The sequence below is a fragment of the Mus caroli genome, unplaced genomic scaffold (assembly GCF_978045245.1).
Source record: "Mus caroli unplaced genomic scaffold, Mus_caroli_1 scaffold_17, whole genome shotgun sequence".
In the NCBI taxonomy this organism is placed as follows: Eukaryota; Metazoa; Chordata; class Mammalia; order Rodentia; family Muridae; genus Mus; species Mus caroli.
Genome location: NW_028227272.1, coordinates 84,331,342 through 84,349,923, shown reverse-complemented (window position 1 = coordinate 84,349,923; position 18,582 = coordinate 84,331,342). Strand labels below are relative to the sequence as shown.

The 18,582-nt window shown below is 43.9% G+C and overlaps 1 protein-coding gene across 1 annotated transcript; it reads left to right on the top strand.

Moving 5' to 3' along the window:
* The first annotated feature begins 10,539 nt into the window (after positions 1-10,539).
* Rwdd2b (RWD domain containing 2B) lies at positions 10,540-18,189 on the top strand. The gene is made up of 5 exons (XM_021185183.3): positions 10,540-10,692; positions 13,918-14,138; positions 14,253-14,320; positions 14,449-14,811; positions 16,759-18,189. The coding sequence occupies exons 2-5, from the start codon at positions 13,932-13,934 to the stop codon at positions 16,991-16,993; spliced, it is 873 nt and encodes a 290-aa protein (XP_021040842.1). The 5' UTR covers positions 10,540-10,692; positions 13,918-13,931; the 3' UTR covers positions 16,994-18,189.
* Positions 18,190-18,582: the final 393 nt, after the last annotated feature.

Here is an 18,582-nt window from a genome sequence, read left to right as displayed (position 1 = left end):
TCTGCATGCTAACCGCCAGCATTTGTTGAAAACGCTGTCTTTTTTCCACTGGATGGTTTTAGATTCTTTGTCAAAGATCAAGTGACCATAGGTGTGTGGGTTTATTTCTGGGTCTTCAATTCTATTCCATTGGTCTACTTGCCTGTCTCTGTACCGATACCATGCAGTTTTTATCTCTATTGCTCTGTAGGACAGCTTGAGTTCAGGGATGGTGATTCCACCAGAAGTGGACTTTTATTGTTGAGAATATTTTTCATTATCCTAGGTGTTTTGTTATTCCAAATGAATTTGAGAATTGATCTTTCTAACTCTATGAAGAATTGGGTTGGAATTTTGATGGGGATTGCATTGACTATGTAGATTGCTTTTGGTAAGATGGCCATTTTTACTATATTAATCCTGCCAATCCATGAGCATGGGAGATCTTTCCATCTTCTGAGGCCTTCTTTGATTCCTTTCTTCAGGGATTTGAAGTTTTTGCCATACATATATTTCACTTGCTTGGTTAAAGTCACACCCAGATATTTTATATTATTTGCAACTATTGTAAAGATTGTCATTTCCCTAATTTCTTTCTCAGCCATTTTATCCTTTGAGTAGAGGAAATCTACTCTACTGATTTGTTAGAGTTAATTTTATATCCAGCCACTTGGCTGAAGTTGTTTATCAGCTATAGAAGCTTGCTGGTAGAATTTTGGGGGTCGGTTATATATACTAACATATCATCTGCAAATAGTGTTATCTTGACTTCCTTCCTCCCAATTTATATCCCTTTGATCTCTTTTTGCTGTCTTAATTGCTCTGGCTAGACCTTCGAGTACTATATTGAATAGGTAGAGAGAGATGGACAGCCTTGTCTTGTCCCTTATTTTAATGGGATTGCTTTTAAGTTTCTCTCCATTTAGTTTCATATTGGCTATCAGTTTGTTGCGTGCTCCTTGAATTCCTGATCTCTCCAATACTTTTAACATGAGTGGGTGATGTATTTGGTCAAAGTCTTTTTTTCAGCATCTAATAAGATGATCACATTTTTCCCCCCTTTGAGTTTGTTTATATAGTGGATTACTTTGATGGATTTCCATATAATGAACCATCCCTGCTTTCCTGAGATTATCATGGTGAATGATCATTTTGATGTGTGCTTGGATTCGGTTGGAGAGAATTTTATTGAGCATTTTTGCATCAAAATTCATAAGGTAAATTGGTCTGTAGTTCTCTTTCTTTGTTGGGTCCTTTTGTGGTTTAGGTATCAGTGTAACTGTGGTTTCATAGAACGAATTCATAGTATTTCTTCTGTTTCTATTTTATGTAATAGTATGAGAAGTATCGGTATTAGATCTTCTTTGAATGTCTGATAGAATTCTGCACTAAAACCATCTGGCCCTGGGCTTTTTTTTTTTTTTTTTTTTTTTTTGGTTGGGAGACTTCTAAAGACTGCTTCTATTTCCTTAGGGGTTAAGGGACTGTTGAGATGGTTCATCTGATCCTAATTTAACTTTGGTACCTGATATCTGTCTAGATAATTGTCCATTTCATCCAGGTTTTCCAGATGTGTTGTGTATAAGCTTTTGTAGTAGGATCTGATGAATTTTTGGATGTCTTCACTTTCTGTTTTTAAGTTTCCCTTTTCATTTCTGATTTTTAAAATGTGTATACAGTCTCTGTGCCCTCTAGCTAGTCTGGCTAAGGCTTTATTTATCTTGCTGATTTTCTCAAAGAATTAGCACCTAGTTTTCTTGATTCTTTCTATAGTTCTTCTTGTTCCTACTTAGTTAAGTTCAGCCCTGAGTTTGATTATTTCCTGTCAACTACTCCTCTTGGCTGTATTTGCTTCTTTTTGTTCTAGAGCTTTTCAGTGAATAAATAATTGTTCAGCTTCCATGGGTATGTGGGCTTTCTGTTGTTTTTTTGCTATTGAAAACAAACCTTGCCAGGCAATAGTGGCCCACGCCTTTAATCCCAGCACTTGGGAGGCAAAGGCAGGCAGATTTCTGAATTCGAGGCCAACCTGGTCTACAAAGTGAATACCAGGACAGTCAGGGCTATACAGAGAAACCCTGTCTCGAAAAAAACCAAAAAAAAAAAAAAAGAAAAAGAAAACAAAACTTACTCCGTGGTTGTACAATAGAACACATGGGATTAATTTAATGTCCTTGTATCTGTTGAGGTTTATTTTGTGTCTAAGTATATAGTCAATTTTTGAGAAGGTACCATGAAGTGCTGAGAAGAAGGTATATTCTTTTGTTTTAGGGTGAAATGTTCTATAGATATCTGTTAAATGCATTTGGTTCATAACTGTTTTTTGTTTTGTTTTGTTTTGTTTTGTTTTGTTTTGTTTAAGACAGGGTTTCTCTGTGTAGTTCTGGCTGTCCTGGAAATCACTCTGTAAACCAGGCTGGCCTTGAACTCAGAAATCCGCCTGTCTCTGCCTCTGAAGAGCTGGGATTAAAGGCATGTGCCACCACTGCCCAGCTATTCTGTGCATTTTCTGTTTTAATTTTTATGTGACAAGAGAAATTTCTTCTCTGGTCCCATCATTTGTGTTCTGTAGGCTCCTTGTATGTTTATGGGCATGTCTTTCTTTAGGTTAGAAAAGTTTTCTTCTATAATTTTGTTGAAGATGTTTGCTGGCCCTTTGAGTTGGGAATCTTCACTCTCTTTTATATCTATTATTCTTCTGTACCTATTATTCTCAGGTCAGGTCTTTTCATTGTGTCCTGTTTTTTCTTGCATGTTTTGAGATAGGAGCTTTTTGCTTTTTGTATTTTCCTTGACTGTTGTGTCAATGTCTTCTATTATACCTTTTGCCTCTGAAATTCTCTCTTCCATCTCACGTTATCCTGTTGATGATGCTTGCATCTGCACCTCCTGTTCTCTTTCCTCGGTTTTTCCATCTCCAGAGTTGTCTCTCTTTGAGTTTTCTTTAATGACTATTTCCATTTTTAGATCTTTTTTGGTTTTGTTCAATGCTTTCACCTGTTTGATCGTGTTCTCCTGTTTTTCTTTAAGAGATTCATGTGTTTCCTTTTTAAGGGATTCTACTTGTTTACTTGGGTTCTCCTGTATTTCCTTAAGGGAGTTATTTATGTCCTTCTTAAAGTCCTCTATTATCTTCATGAAAAGAGAGTTTAGATCTGAATCTTGCTTTATAGGTGTGTTGGGGTATCCAGGACTTGCTGTGGAGGGAGAACTGGGTTCTTATGTTGCCAAGTCAAATTGGTTTCTGTTGCTTATGTTCTTATGCTTGCCTCTTGCCATCTGATTATCTCTTTTGCCATGTGGCCTCCTTGTCTCTGACTGGAGCCTGTCCTTTCTGTGATCTTGTGATCCTGAATGTGTCAGAATACCTGGGGAGTGGAGCTGCAACTGAAGTGTGGGCTGCGGGGGTTCCAGTCCTGTGCCAGAGTTCTGCCCCGACACAGGTGGGAACCAGAAGGCACTCAGGTCTCTGAGTGGGCAGAAATCTCACCAATGTAATTTTTACTTAAATTTTGGGGAAAACTAACGCTCTTGTTCTTTACTGGTGATAAAATGTTGTGGGTTTATTTTATTCACTTATTTTGAGATGGGAATCTCACTCTGTGACTTGGCTGACTTGGAACCCAGTATGTAAAACAGGCTGGCATAAATTCCCTGAGCACAGCCAGCCTCATGCACCTGACTGCGGGGATTAAAGGTGTGCACTATCCCCGACCTGGGAATTAGAATTCAAAGCTCGCTGCTTTTAAAGCCTAGTGACAAGTTTTCCTCTCTCATTCCCCATTGCTGTATTGTTAACTTTCTTTGCCTTGTTCTGTCCCTTAATTTTCTGTGGTTGGTGCCTTAGTTCACTACCTAAAATTCATGATACAAGCTAAGCAGCCTAACTAACTCGGTCACCAGGTTGCTCTCATCTTATTTTACTTTGCTGCCAATTAACCTTCATCTTGTCACATTTATTTTCATGTTTCTATGTATGAATGGAAACTATAGATAGATAGATAGATAGATATAGATATAACTACACACACACATATACACACACACACACATGTGTATAGGGAAGGATATATCTTTTTTCTATAATTCTAGTATGTCTGGAGCATACTTAAGTATTAAGGAAATTTATTCATTAGAACAAAATGCTCTATAAGAATGTTCATATAAGCCGGGCGTGGTGGCGCACGCCTTTAATCCCAGCACTCCGGAGGCAGAGGCAGGAGGATTTCTGAGTTCGAGGCCAGCCTGGTCTACAAAGTGAGTGCCAGGACAGCCAGGGCTACACAGAGAAACCCTGTCTCGAAAAACCAAAAAAAAAAAAAAAAAAAAAAAAGAATGTTCATATAAAGCCGGGCGGTGGTGGCGCATGCCTTTAATCCCAGCACTTGGGAGGCAGAGGCAGGCGGATTTCTGAGTTCGAGGCCTGCCTGGTCTACAGAGTGAGTTCCAGGACAGCCAGAGCTATACAGAGAAACCCTGTCTCGAAAAAACCAAAAAAAAAAAAAAAAAAAAAAGAATGTTCATATAAGCCCGGGGTGGTGTCGCATGCCTTTAATCCCAGCACTCGGGAGTTCGAGGCCAGCCTGGTCTACAAAGTGAGTTCCAGGACAGCCAGGGCTATACAAAGAAACCCTGTCTCAAAAAACCCCAAACAAACAAACAAACAAAAGAATGTTCACATAGCCAAACTACTGGAAACTATCCAGTTTTCCTTGAAACATAAATAGCAAATAAGGGGCCAGTGGTTAAGAGGGCTGGTTGCTTATCAAGAGAACCAAAGTTCAATTCCCAGAACCCACAAGGCATCTCACAACTGTCTGTAACTCCAGTTCAGGTGATAAAACACTCTCACACAAGCTGGGTGTGGTGGCACAGGCCTTTAATCCCAGCACTCGGGAGGCAGAGGCAGGCGGATTTCTGAGTTGGAGGCCAGCCTGGTCTACAAAGTGAGTGCCAGGACAGCCAGGGCTACACAGAGAAACCCTGTCTTGAACAACCAAAAACAAAAAACAAAAAAACAAAAACAAAAAAACCCACCCTCACACATATACACATGCAGGCAAAACACCAATGCATTTAACACAAAAATAGATAAATTATTAAAAAATGGAAAATGAATGGAGTTGTGACTGGGTGGGAGAGCACCCGGTCAGCATGAGTAAGTCCAGGATTGGATCCACAGTAACACTTAAAAACAAAAAAAGTCATATCACTGGGACACTACTAAGCAACAAAAATAAATCCTTACAGGATTACATTGGGGGCACCTGAGATGGCTCAGAGAGCTAAAGAGCTTGCTGCTAAGCTGATGACCTGAGTTTAAAACTAAGGAGAGAGCAGGGTGTGGTGGTTGGTGCACACCTTTGATCCCTGCAATCAGGAGAGGTAGGTGGGTCTCTGTGAGTTCAAGGCCAGCCTGTTGCTGGACAGCCAAGGATATTACAAAGAGAAATCCTGCTCTGAACAGCCAAACCAAAACCAAAACCAAAGAAAAGAAAGATAAGGAGAGGACCAAGTCCCTCAACTTGTCTTCTGACTTCCACATTTGAGAGAGCCATTGTTCACATATATGCCATGAACACACACACACTCGAAAAAGAAGTGAATGTAAAACATAATGAAAGACATATAACTGTAAATGTAAATATGTGTAAAATACACAGAAAGAGAACAAACCTCTGTTTGGTTTGAACCATATTAAGTTCTAGAACACACGCATATGTGGGGGGTAGGGGGTGGGGGTGGGGAGCAGTCTGCCTCCTGGAGAAGTGTAGGAGCTAAGACGGAGAGTGGAGGAACTTTCTGAAGTGACTATAACAGAATATAAGTAACATAGATTTTTGCACTTATCAAAACAAAGCAAATATCCATCTAAGAGAGACTCTTCATTTTTAACTCAGAAGAGAGTAAAATTAAACTCTAATTCTAAGCGTGCTCCTGCATTTGAGAAAACTGTTCTCGTTTTGCAGTTTCCTTTTCATAAGCTGTGACAAAGTTGATGTAATAGAATATTCATGATGGTTCCCAATCTATAAACTGATGACATGACTGCTCCACAGTATGGCTTAAGGAGACAATTTTTTAATTGTAGATCTGAGAGAGAACAGCCAGAGACAACTGGAAGAGTCCAGAGTCCAGTAGAAACTGCACATGGCCAGCAGGCAGGGTGGGCAGGGCAGTCTTTGAGTGTGGGGATAACAACGGACAGAGAATAGAGAAAACACAGAACACAGCAGAACACAGCGGGAACAGTGGGAAGAGCAGGTTATGAGGAGGAAAAGCCGAAGGTAGAGAAGCTGAGAGCTGGAGGGAGGCTCTGGAGGCTCTGGAAGGGCAGGAGACAAGGGCAAGACTGCTAGGAGGACTTTGAAATGTCTAACTTGTGATACTGAAGGAGCCTGGAGGCCAGCATGAGCTTTGATGTGCTAATAGACACCACAGATAGCCTTGACTCCCTTCTGCCAGACTTAAGGGAAACTCTTTTTGGCAGATGAGAACTAGCAGTGGTGGTTTGAATAGGTTTGGCCACCATAGACCGATGTGTTTGAATGCTTAGCCATAGGGATGTGTGGCCTTGTTAGAGAAAGAATGTCCCTCTGGAGGTGGGCTCTGGGATCTCAGGTTTGGTAGCCATAGATTTTAGGAGGTGACACTATTAAGAGGTGTGGTCTCATTGGAGGAACTGGGCCACTGTTTAGGTGAGTTTCGAGACCTTCTACGCTCAGGCTCCATCTAGTGTGGAAGAGAGGCTCTTCCTCAAAACCTTAGGATCAAGATGTAAAACTCTTGGCTCTTCCAGCACCATGTCTGCCTGGATGCTGCCATGCTTCCCACCATGATAATAATGGACTGAACTTGTGAAACTGTAAGCCAGCCCCAATTAAATGTTTTCCTTTATAAGATTTACCTTGGTCATGGTGTCTCTTCACAGCAATAAAATCCCAAGACACTGGCTTAACAACTTCCCAAGGAATGCTGGTTTTTATTTAATCACACATACACACAAAAAGCTCAGCATTTCTGCTATTTGGAGTTTGGGAATTGAAAAGATCCTAGGTTGTTTTTTTAGACCAGTTTTAAACACTATTTGTTAATCCCAAAGATAGGAGAAAGACCACCAGTGTGAAGAGCTGTTGGGACCATTTTTAGAAATTTGACAAGCATTTGTCACTGAGCTTGGACTAGGAAGTAGGCTCAGATAAGAGTATTTACATTTGGGCTCCTACAAAGCTCTAGGTAAACCCAGCAGAAGGATGTGTGGCATTCCTTTTATGTTGGTCATCCTGATAAGTCCCCAGACCCAGTGACTAAGGGACTTTACTTATTGCTTTGTCTGATTACTACCTTGTTTGATCTCTTTGCTTATTGCCTGCTTTGATTGCTTTGTCTTTGATCTAAGAACGGACTCTATTCCTTGGATGTACCTAGAATGGTATAAAAGCTGGCTGGGGAAGAAAAAAAAAATCAGCCTCAGCACTGGCTGGAGTCATGCTATAATGTCTAATTATCTTTTCCTTTTCTATCCTCACTCCCTCCCTGGAGACACTGTTTGACTGACTGAGCTGCCTTGGTCACCACGGACCCAAACCATCATGGGCAAATTAATAACAGCAAGCAACTAATTACAGCAAGCTCTTTTATTCACGTAGGTGGTGGCTGCCTCCCCGGACGCGGGGTTCCACCAGAGGCCAGCATTAGACTGAGGAAGACAAGGCTTTGATAGCTCAGGGCTAGAGAGGTTCCAAATGGGAGATGTGCAGGCAAATAGGCTGGGTTATAGAAACAGAACAGAAGCAGAGCAAGTTGGTCACAGGAACCTCCTGAAACAAAGGCAAGGCTGCAAGGCTGTCATAACAACTGCTACTCATCACACTAGCGGCGGCATAGATGGTCAAAACGAAGAAAGGCATGGTTGCCATTTCCTGGAATGGTATAAAGGCTGACTTGGGTGTGTGTGTGTCGGGGGAAAGCTGCTTCAGCCTCAGCACTGGCTGGAGCCATGCTATAATGTTGTTATGCTATAATAGGCAGCACAGAACCATTTGCAGTTAAGGTGACAGATGGGGCACATGCCAATCCTGAAGAAACAGACATAATCATCAACAGGAATGAGCCTAGTTTTTCTTTACTCTTTGTATGTTAGATAACTTTTAAGTTTAAGATAGAGGCAGGGTGCTTCACCCTATTGTTTCAAAACAGCAACATTTTGGCCACAGGGAATGCTGCTGTGCTTTGCAGGAAGGGAAACAGCAGTTCCTACTGGAGAGCAGTTGCAGCTTTTCAGGACATCCAGATGTGGCTGAGTGTGGCTGGAGTGTGTTGGGGAGTGTGCCAAGGCACGCTCCTCTCTTCACGCCTGCTTTAAAGTAAAGCTTTCATTTAAAAAGCTGGAGGAAAGAGTCCTTACGTAATTGAGTTGGCAAAAATGCAAAACATCCAAGATGGGGCTAGAGAGCTGCTATAAAGTATTGTCTTTATGGGTTTTTTTTTTTTTCCAGTTCTGAAAGGTTGCATCTACTATCAATGAATAAGTGTTTATAAATCATTTCTAAAATGATTTAAAGAAATAAAAAAGAGCGTATTGTATATGGTTGGATAAGGAAAAGAGAGCATATTGTATATGGTTGAATAAGGCAGTACTTTCATGCTGGAGCCCCTTTCACTGTCCTTTTATTAACAGGGATAAACTGACAGCTCTTCCCAGCGTGGTTACCAGCCAAGACCACTTAAAGCCAGGGTGGTTAACACTAGTTACCTGCTCATGATTCAAAAACACCTAAAACTAGGATGGTTAACATCAGTTACCTGCTCATGATTTTAGTGTCTTACTGCTCTCTGGTTTAGAGACAAGAAGTGCCACAAGAGGAAAGGTTCTAGAAACCCAGGATTTGGAATTATCTCCACCACTGTCTAATCCACATCTGCACACATGCGCAGTTAACAATGGCTCCAGTGGACCTATGTTGGCTCCACTAAACACAGCCTGCAATGCTCCTGAAGAAGGGACAACAGCAAGCTTCACATTAATTTGATGATTAACAAACCTACTGAAAGAAATATCAGATACATCTCCTAGCAAATAACGTAAAACGTCTGTTTAGAACCAACAAGGAATTCAAATATTTTTCTCGCCCACCTAGTTAAGACTTGACTCAGCCCTCCAGTTTAAACCTTTGTTTACACAAATGGCAAACCGCACTTTTCCGGTAATTTGATCACCTAGCATAGTGTAACCCTTTTCTCCTCAAAACAGTGACCCTTTTCCCTAACTTTTTTCTTTTCTTTTCCTTTTTTCTTTTTTGGTTTTTCGAGACAATAGTAATCCTAGCTATCCTGGAATTCACTCTGTAGACCAGGCTGGATGGCCTCAAACTCTGAGATGTGCCTGAGTCTGCCTCTGCCTCCCTCACGTTGGGATTAAAAGGTGTGCACGACCGCCCCCTCCTTCATGTTCTATGTACCAATTATTTTCAGACTAGCTACACTGAATTAAGACTTCGAGGTACGGCACCAACTAGTGGGGAAAAGGCAGTCACCACCTGAGCTAAAATAAAAGCCAAATGCATGGTAGGCGGTGGAGACAGAGGCAGAGGCAGAGTTTGAGGCCAGCCTGATCGACAGCGAGAGTTCCAGGATAGCCAGGGCTACACGTGGAAACACTGCCTCATAAAAAAAATCCAAGCCGGGAGTGGTGGCGCACACCTGTAATCCCAGCACTCGGGAGGCAGAGGCAGGTGGATTTCTGAGTTCGAGGCCTGCCTGGTCTACAAAGTGAGTTCCAGGACAGCCAGGGCTATACAGAGAAACCCTGTCTCGAAAAAACCAAAAAAAAAAAAAAAAAAAAAAAAAAAAAAAATCCAAACAGCCAACCACCAACAAAAACCAAATGCATTTCCTATCTGTGTCCACATTTTCTTGAGAGCGCCCACTTGATCAAGAGTAAAGTTTGCCTCGTCCCCGGGGCGTCAGTTGGAGTGGTGACCTGTTTCTTTGAGACCCCGAGCTTTTCTCTAGCACTTACTTAGGAAAGTGTTGTTAGGTAGGAATAAGAGATTAAGACCATACGTCAGAGTTTTACTTCTAGCCTAGTTAAAATGCAACTACCAAACACTTTCCTAAGCCTGGAATTCATTCTCTCTCTCTCTCTCTCTCTCTCTCCCCCCCCCCCCCCGTAGTACCCGCAAAGTTGTTTGCTAAAGTTCCATGGCTTCAGTAAAATTTGTTTAGCTTCTAGTTGGGGTAGGGACGGGTCACGTATAGAAAAGAGAATGACAAGACTGTCAGCTATTTAATATTTCTTTTCTAGACGCATTAGGCATTAAAGTCCTGCCACCTGCAGAAGAGGATCTGTTCTTTGTCTGCTGGCTGGCATTCCTTGCCAGTCCTGTATCACCGCCACAACCCCGGTCCCCAGGAAGACAATGAGTCCGGGATGGTGAAATATTAAAAATAAAAACCAGGACCAGAAAGCGTCCGGCGGGGGTCAAAGCATCCTTTCGCTGTTCCAGACGTGAATGCTAAGCAAGAAGCGAGGAGCTTCCTGCTTCCGGGACTTGCGTCCTCACGCGCAGGCGCCGGCCCGCAAAGCGCTCGCTGGCTTCCCGCAGGAAGGGTTCAAAGATCGTGCCGTTCCCTTTCTCTCTCTGGGGTGAGACCTGAGCTGCGAGCGCGTCCGGCCCCGGGGTGTCGGCAGTGCGGGAGCCCCAGCTCTGGGTGAGTGTGGCACTGGATGCCCTTGCTAAGCGGAATGAAGGCCATGTTTCCATGGGGGCTCGAATGGGCGGTCGCTGGAGCAGCACTTCCGTCTATTGGTCAGAACCGTCTTCGGTGTTTCCTGGCCCCGCCCACATTCTGCGCCTGCGTGCGGGGCATCTGGGTTAACTCTCGGGTACCAGAGTTTAGGTTTAGCTCTTTAAATAATCCTGCGGGGGCTGTGGCTCCTCTCAGCACTCCTGAGACAAAGGCGTGTGTGTGTGTGTGTGTGTGTGTGTGTGTGTGTGTGTGTGTGTGTGTGTGTGTGTGTGTGTGTGTGGTGTGTATCTATCTCTGTGCGTGTGTATATATATGTACACACACACACACACACACACACACACACACACACTCACGAATGACCCGCCCCTACCCCAATGAAATTTTCTTTAAAGCTAAGCAAATTTTACTGAAGCCATGTAACTTTAGCAAAGAACTTTCAGAAGCCATGTAACTTTAGCAAAGAACTTTCAGTGTGTTATGTAGACCATGCTGACCTCAGACTCACTGAGATAATCCCTACCTCTGCCTCTCAAGTACTGGAATTAAAGACCTGTGCTACTACAGCTGGCAATCCACCCTTCCTTTTAAGCATTGATGCCACACGTTTTTGTTTTTGTTCTTCCTAGAAAGGATTTCTCTCCGTATCCCTCCCTGGTTGTCCTGGTATTCACTCTGTAGACCAGGCTGCCCTTGAACTCAGAGATCCATCTGAGTCCTGGAACTAAAGACATGTGCCACCACTGCCTGACTGGCCACACATTCGTACCCAGTTTTCACATCAGCCACATTCTTCCCAGTTTAGAAATGGAGACTGCATCTTTTGTGTAGAGTCTGAAGGTGTGTAAACTAGGAAGCAGAAGCCATCTCTCAGCTTTGTTGAATTGACTATCAACTGCTTGCTACATTCCTTTTCTGACTTTTCTCATGCAAGTGTGATCAGGTACCAGGCCCTGGCTGTGATCCAAAACTCTGTAAAAAGGTGACAACCGATAATTATAACAATAATGTTTTGTTGTTTCCTTTACATTTTTTTTATTATTATTTTGGTTTTTCGAGACAGGGTTTCTCTGTATAGCCCTGGCTGTCCTGGAGCTCACTTTGTAGACCAGGCTGGCCTCGAAGAACTCAGAAATCCGCCTGCCTCTGCCTCCCGAGTGCTGGGATTAAAGGCGTGCGCCACCACGCCCGGCTCCTTTACAGTTTTAAGGCAGCCATTTCATGAACATTAGTAACAATGTTTCTTTTAGCAGCCAGCAGTGGGAGGCAGCACTTTAATCCTAGCACTTGGGAGGCAGAGGCAGGTGAATTTCTGAGTTCGAGGCCAGCCTGGTCTACAGAGTGAGTTCCAGGACAGCCAGGGCTACAAAGAGAAACCCTGTCTCCAAAACAAACAAACAAACACCCAAAAAACCCCACAATGTTTATTTTAACGGCTTTATAATATTTGTTTGTTTACATATATTTCTTAAACTAGTTTCTTCCTTAAGTTCGTTCGTTCTTTCTTTCTTTCCTTCCTATTTTTTTTTTTTTTTTTTTTTACTTTAGTGTGTAACCCTAGCAGGTATGGAAGACTCAATGTAGACCAGACTGGCCTTGCACACACAGAGATCTTCCTGCCTCTGTGTCCTGAATCAATGCCTCAATTAAGTTGAGTGCTGGGACTAAAGGCATGTGCCACCATGCCTGGCCAGCAGCTTTAGTGTTCTGATGTGAAGCATCAAAACTGCCTTGGATGCAGGACTTAGGTGGACAAGGGTGAAAGCTGTTGATAGAGGATGATCTCTTCATACTTTCACTTTCTTCTGCAGATTCAGCTTTCTAACTTTGGACCCTTCAACCGTGAAAAGGGGCTGCCTGAGCTGTGGGAGGAGTGGCCTTCCCCCACTCCCTGTACATTATTTCACCGTTTATTGTTGTGTTTTGTCTCACTCTATAGCCCAGGCTGGCTTTGAACCTACAGTTTTCTAACTTTCTGAATGTTGGGATTGCAGGCATGAACCAACACATCTACCTGGCTCTTCCATTTAAAGACCACTAAATGGGGGATAGAGAGGTGGCTCAGCTGTTAAGAGCATAAGCTGCTCTTCCAGAGGCCCTGAGTTCAATTCCCAGCAACCACCTGGGATCTGATGCCCTCTTATGATGTGTTTGAGGACAGCCACAGTCTGCTCATATACATAAAATAAATAATTCTTTAAAAAAAAAAAAGCACGAGTCACAATTCCAGAGGACCCAGGTTTAATTCCCAGCACCCACATGGTGGCTCACAACCATTTCTAACTCTAGTTTTAGGGGTTCAATTCCCTTTTCTCACCTATGTATAGCACATACACAGTCCTCAGACATACATGCAGACAAAACACCCATATGTATAAAATAAATAAAAAGTTGTAAAAGACTAGTAAGCATTAATATCTACTTGAAAGAAGAACACATGACTTGCTCTCTTCTTCTGTTCATCTGGGTTCCAGGGTAACTGGTAGCCACAGCTCCTCTTGCTATCTCATTGGCATACTTTTGAGGACATAGTTTGTATTTTTCAAAGAGAATGGCCACTGTCATAACTAGAAATGCCAGATCAGTTATCTAGGTATAGCATACTGTATAGACTATTAATTTTAATGGATTGTCTCCTAATTAAAAAAATCTGTGTGAGAGAGAGACAGAGACACAGAGAGAGAGACTGTGTGCCATGAATCTGCAGGCACCCATGGAGGCCATAGGATTCGCAGGATCTGGAGTTACAAGCCATTGTGAGCCATGTATCGTGGGCACTGGGAACTGAACTCAGGTCCTCTGGAAGAGCAGGCAACACTCCTATCTACTAAGCTGTCTGTAGCCTGATTGTTTTGGTCCCTAGCATATGATATATGAAAATAGAATGATGGGGAAGACGCTGACTAATTTTTTTCAAGGAAATGTCTGTCTGTGTCACTCTATTTTTTATTTTTTTAAATATTTATTTATCATTTATATGTAAGTACACTGTAGCTGTCTTCAGACACTCCAGTAGAGGGTGTCAGATGTCATTACAGATAGTTGTGAGCCGTCATGTGGTTGCTGGGATTTGAACTCAGGACCTTTGGAAGAACAGTCAGTGCTCTTAACCGCTGAGCCATCTCTCCAGCCCCTGTGTCACTCTATTTAATTCTCTCTTATCTTCAACTCCTTCGAAACTTGCAGATGTCTGTCTCAGCATGGTTGAGATGGAGCAGGCTGAGGCCCAGCTCTCCGAGTTGGACCTCTTGGCCAGTATGTTCCCCAGTGAGAATGAGCTCTTAGTGAATGACCAGCTGGCATTAGCGGAGCTGAAAGATTGTATCGAGAAGAGGACAATGGAGGGGCGATCCTCGCAAGTGTACTTTACGATCAATGTGAGCCTGGACCTCTCTGAGGCAGCAGTGGTAAGTCTGCGCTGGGAAGAGTTAGAGCGTGTCGAGAGTAGTGTGTGCGTGCGCGCGTGCGCGCGCTCAAGTTAGAGCAATGTTTATAGCTTTTTTCTTCCTCCTCCTCCTCAGGTGACGTTTTCTTTGTCTTGCATTCTTCCCTTTAAATATCCTACAGTCCTGCCTGAAATTACAGTGAGGTATGTTACAGAAATCGTGTCCACTATGCAGGTCAAAATTAACACGAAAATAAACGTAACTCTTACGTTTATTTCCTTGTCCAAGGACATCGACTGAGTTTCTTTTTTCCCTGTGTGTTTCCTATCAGATCAGCATCGCTGAGTAGATCCCAGCAGACTCAGCTGAACACAGATCTGATAGCATACCTGCAGAAGAACTGTCTTGGAGATGTCTGTATACTGAATGCCACAGAGTGGGTTAAAGAGCATGCCTCTGACTATGTCAACCTAGAGGCTTTGCCCTCCCCCGCCAGGCAAAGCACAGTCCAACCAGTGGATCTCACTTTCACGAGGCTCTGGATCTACAGCCATCACATCTACAACAAATGCAAAAGAAGAAACATCCTAGAGTGGGCAAAGGAATTGTCCCTGACTGGGTTTAGCATGCCTGGGAAACCTGGGGTTGTTTGTGTGGAAGGCCCACAAAGTGCTTGTGAGGAATTCTGGTCAAGGTGAGGTTTCACCTGTATTACATAGCACATCATTAGTTGTAATTTGAAAGATGATACAAGAGACTAAGTATGTCCCAGAGGGATGTCTTGATGAGGATTCAGTCTCAAGTGTGTGGTAAGGCAGAAGACACACATAGCATTACCTATTCCTTCCCTAGCACAGGGCACATCTATAAATGTATGAAGAATGAATTGAGCCCCTCCCCCCATGTGGGTCAAATATGGTGTCCTGCATCCGGCCCAGGGTTCTGGCTGCTGGATGAGGCTGATGCGGAGAGTTTGGCTGCGCGCACCCCCATGGTAGGTGAAGGCTGTGAGAAGCCCCAGGACCCCGCTTCGGGGGTGGGGAAGGCGCAATCTGAGGTCCACACAGAATCTCCGGGCCAGTACGGAGGCTGGGAAGAAAGATTCTCACTCTCAGACATCCCAGATGCCACTGTATGCCATGGAAGAGCTAAGAACAAAGTGGAAGCTCGTGGGTGGACTGTGACCTGGGGTCTAAGGGAAAAAAGGACGGGAGGGGAGAGCTCTGGCAGATTCTCACAAGGACGAGAGTCCTTGTCTTGTGCAGTGGCTTGGGTTGGTGGAAGCTGTGGTGGAGAATGCAACGAGGTCTCCCAGGTCGGAGGTTAGATGTGTGGCCCTTTAGCGGAAGACCTGCTCCATTGCTCCAGCATAGTGGATCCCGATGGGAAGAGGCAGTCCATGGTTTTAAGGCGTTTATTGTAGAAAGGCAGAGAGAGGGAATGAGTAGGGAAGTAGAGGCTGGCCATGACCATGTGGAGAGAAGGGGGAAGGGGATGGGGAGAGAGGGGGCAAATGGGAAGCAGGAGTAAGAGAAACAAGAGAGTAAGAGAGGGTGGAGGGGGCAAGCAGCCCCTTTTATAGTGGGCGGGGCCTACCTAGTTGTTGCCAGGTAACTGTGGAGCTGGAGTCCACACAGAATACCAGAAGCTTGGGGCATTGCCTACATGACTGATGGCCACACACCTCTCTGCAGGGGGGCGGGGGGGGGGAAGGTTGGAAGTCTGTGGCTGCGACAGGAGCCAGTGGCCAAACACCTGCTGTCCCTGGGGTCACCGGGGTTCAAAGCTCAACCGGGGACCAGGCTGTCTGTGCACAGCTCACCATCCCACACCCTCCAAGCTGTCTAGGATCTGCCAGTTTTCATGAATCTGCCCCTCCCTTATCTAATGAATATGGTCAACTTTCGACTTGTGGAAATGGGGACTACTTGTGAGCATTAGCAAAGCCAGTAATCTTCCTTCTCTCCTTAGTTTCTAAGACGTTTCCTCAACCAGTTCAAGGGTCAGCAGTTTGTACAGTCATAAAATATGGGCAGCACTCCCTGATTTTGTAGCTCAATGGAAGAGTGCTTGCCTGGCATGCACAAGGCGTGGGGTTCTGTCCTCAGTACCACGTATACCAGGCACGGAGGTACACGTCTGTAATCTTGGCCCTTTGAAGGCAGAAAGGACAAGATCCAGAGTTCAGTGCCACCTTTGGTTACAAGTCAAGACAGAAGCCAGCCTGAGATTCACGTGACACTCTCCTCCAAATAAATGATTATTAAAATCACAAGTCCCATTCTAATGGAAGATAGCAATGGTGACCATCGATGCGTGCTCAGGTGTAATCAGAACCACTTGAGGAAAGTAAGCCCCCGTGAGATTACCTCTGTGCTTACAGGAACACACACTGGCAAGTAATTCTTTGTTGTTTGGTTTTTGAGACAGGATATCGCTATATAGCCTTGGCCGGTGTAGAACACTTTATGCAGACCAGGCTGGTCTTCCAATTCACAGAGATCTGAATCCTGCCTCCCAAGTCCTGGGGTTAATGCGTGTGCCCCCACTACCAACTCTGATAAGTCTGTCTTACAGATTCTAGCTCACTTCTGTACAAAATATGTTTTGAAATTTTCTACTCTGAAAAACTATGTTTCAGACTCAGAAAACTAAACTGGAAGAGGATTTTAATTCGTCATCGAGAAGACATTCCCCTTGATGGTATAGCCGACGGAATGGAAGGACAGCGGAAATTTTCCATTCTTGAAGAAAAGGCCTTCAGTGTCCACGGAGCCCGAGGAAACCACATGGACTTTGGCCAGCTGTATCAGTTCTTAAATGCCAGGGGATGTGGGGATGTCTTCCAGATGTTCTTTGGTGTAGAAGGACAGTGACTGAGCAGAGGGGAAGTCAGATCTGTTGGCTCACTGTTCCTCTGTTGATCATTTCTTCCTGTTTTTCCTTGAAATTCAATTTCAGCTCCATTCTAGGATGTTCTAGGGTTGGGGGTCACAAGAAGAAAATTAATATGTCTGAAATGTATCAGTTAAAACTTGCCATGCAGCCAGGCGTGGTGGCGCACGCCTTTAGTCCCAGCACTCGGGAGGCAGAGGCAGGCGGATTTCTGAGTTCGAGGCCAGCCTGGTCTACAAAATGAGCTCCAGGACAGCCAGGGCTATACAGAGAAACCCTGTCTCGAAAAACCAAAAAAAAAAAAAAAAAAAAAAAAAAAAAAAAAAAAAAAACCAAAAAAAAAAACTTGCCATGCCTCAAAGAAAAACTGGGTTTCGACTTGTAAACTTTAAATAACTAAGTGAGAAGGGTGGAGAAATGACTCAGAAGCTAAGAGCATATACTGCTAGTGCCAAGGACCTGAGTTCAGCTCCCAGCACCCCTGGCAGGGAGGCTCATAACCACCTATAAGTCTTTACTTCAGGGCATTTGATGTACTCTGTCCTCCAAGGGTGCATGCACGAACATACACATGTAAATATATTTGGGGTATCAGATGCCCTGGAGCTGGAGTTACAGGAGGTTGTGAGGTGCCCGGTGTGGGTTCTGGGAGCCAAACTTGGGTCCTCTGCAAGAGCAGTGCACCCTTCTAACCACTGAGCCATCTCTATAGCTTGGTGGAAATTTCTTGACGTGAGCTGGATATGAAGGCACATGCTTGTAATCCCAGCACTTAGGAAGTAGAGGCAGGAGGATGGGAAGATGAAGGCCAGCTGGGCTACACGAGGCTCTGTCTCATGAAACTTGAAAGACAAATTCTATGTGAAGGTAATTTTTATGGTTCGACTTGCTAGGGATTTCCCACACTCTTCTGGCTTTACTAGGAACCTGGAAAAGCTGCCTGTTCACCCTCCTGGCCTCTCTTGCAGCTGCATTAGGCTGTAGGTTACAGCTGCAGGGTTTCCGGGGATGAATTTGCTTCTCTTCTCTTTCCGCCATGGCCCCTGAAGTGATGGCAAGAGAAAGGGCCAAGCTATCTCAGAGATGTCATCGTACAAGACACCTTGTCACATGCGGACCCAATGTTAATCCCGGCCTGTCTCCAGACCTTTGAAATAAAATGAAATTTTAAACAATCTGTGCTTGTTATCAGTAGTCAGAAGTTTGAAACTATCCTGTCTTTTAAAGTACAAACAGTATAAAGCCTTCCTCATTGGTGTCTGTGGTTCATTTCAAATTCCATGTGTTTAGATTTGGCCCCTATCTGGCCTTGCATGGCTGAAGACTGGGGCATGAGTAGAGCTCAAATGGTTTCTTCTTGTTTCTTTAAGACACTGTCTCATGCCTATGTGACCTGATGTTGTTCCTTTTTCTTTTCTTTTTTTTTTTTTTTTATATATTTTCTATTTTGAGATAGATTTTCATATATCCCAAGCTGCCCTTGAACTTTAAGTGTGCAAAGCTGACCTTAATAATAATAGCTGACCTTAAATTTGTGATTCTCCTCTCCTCTGTGTCTTCAGTGCTGGTA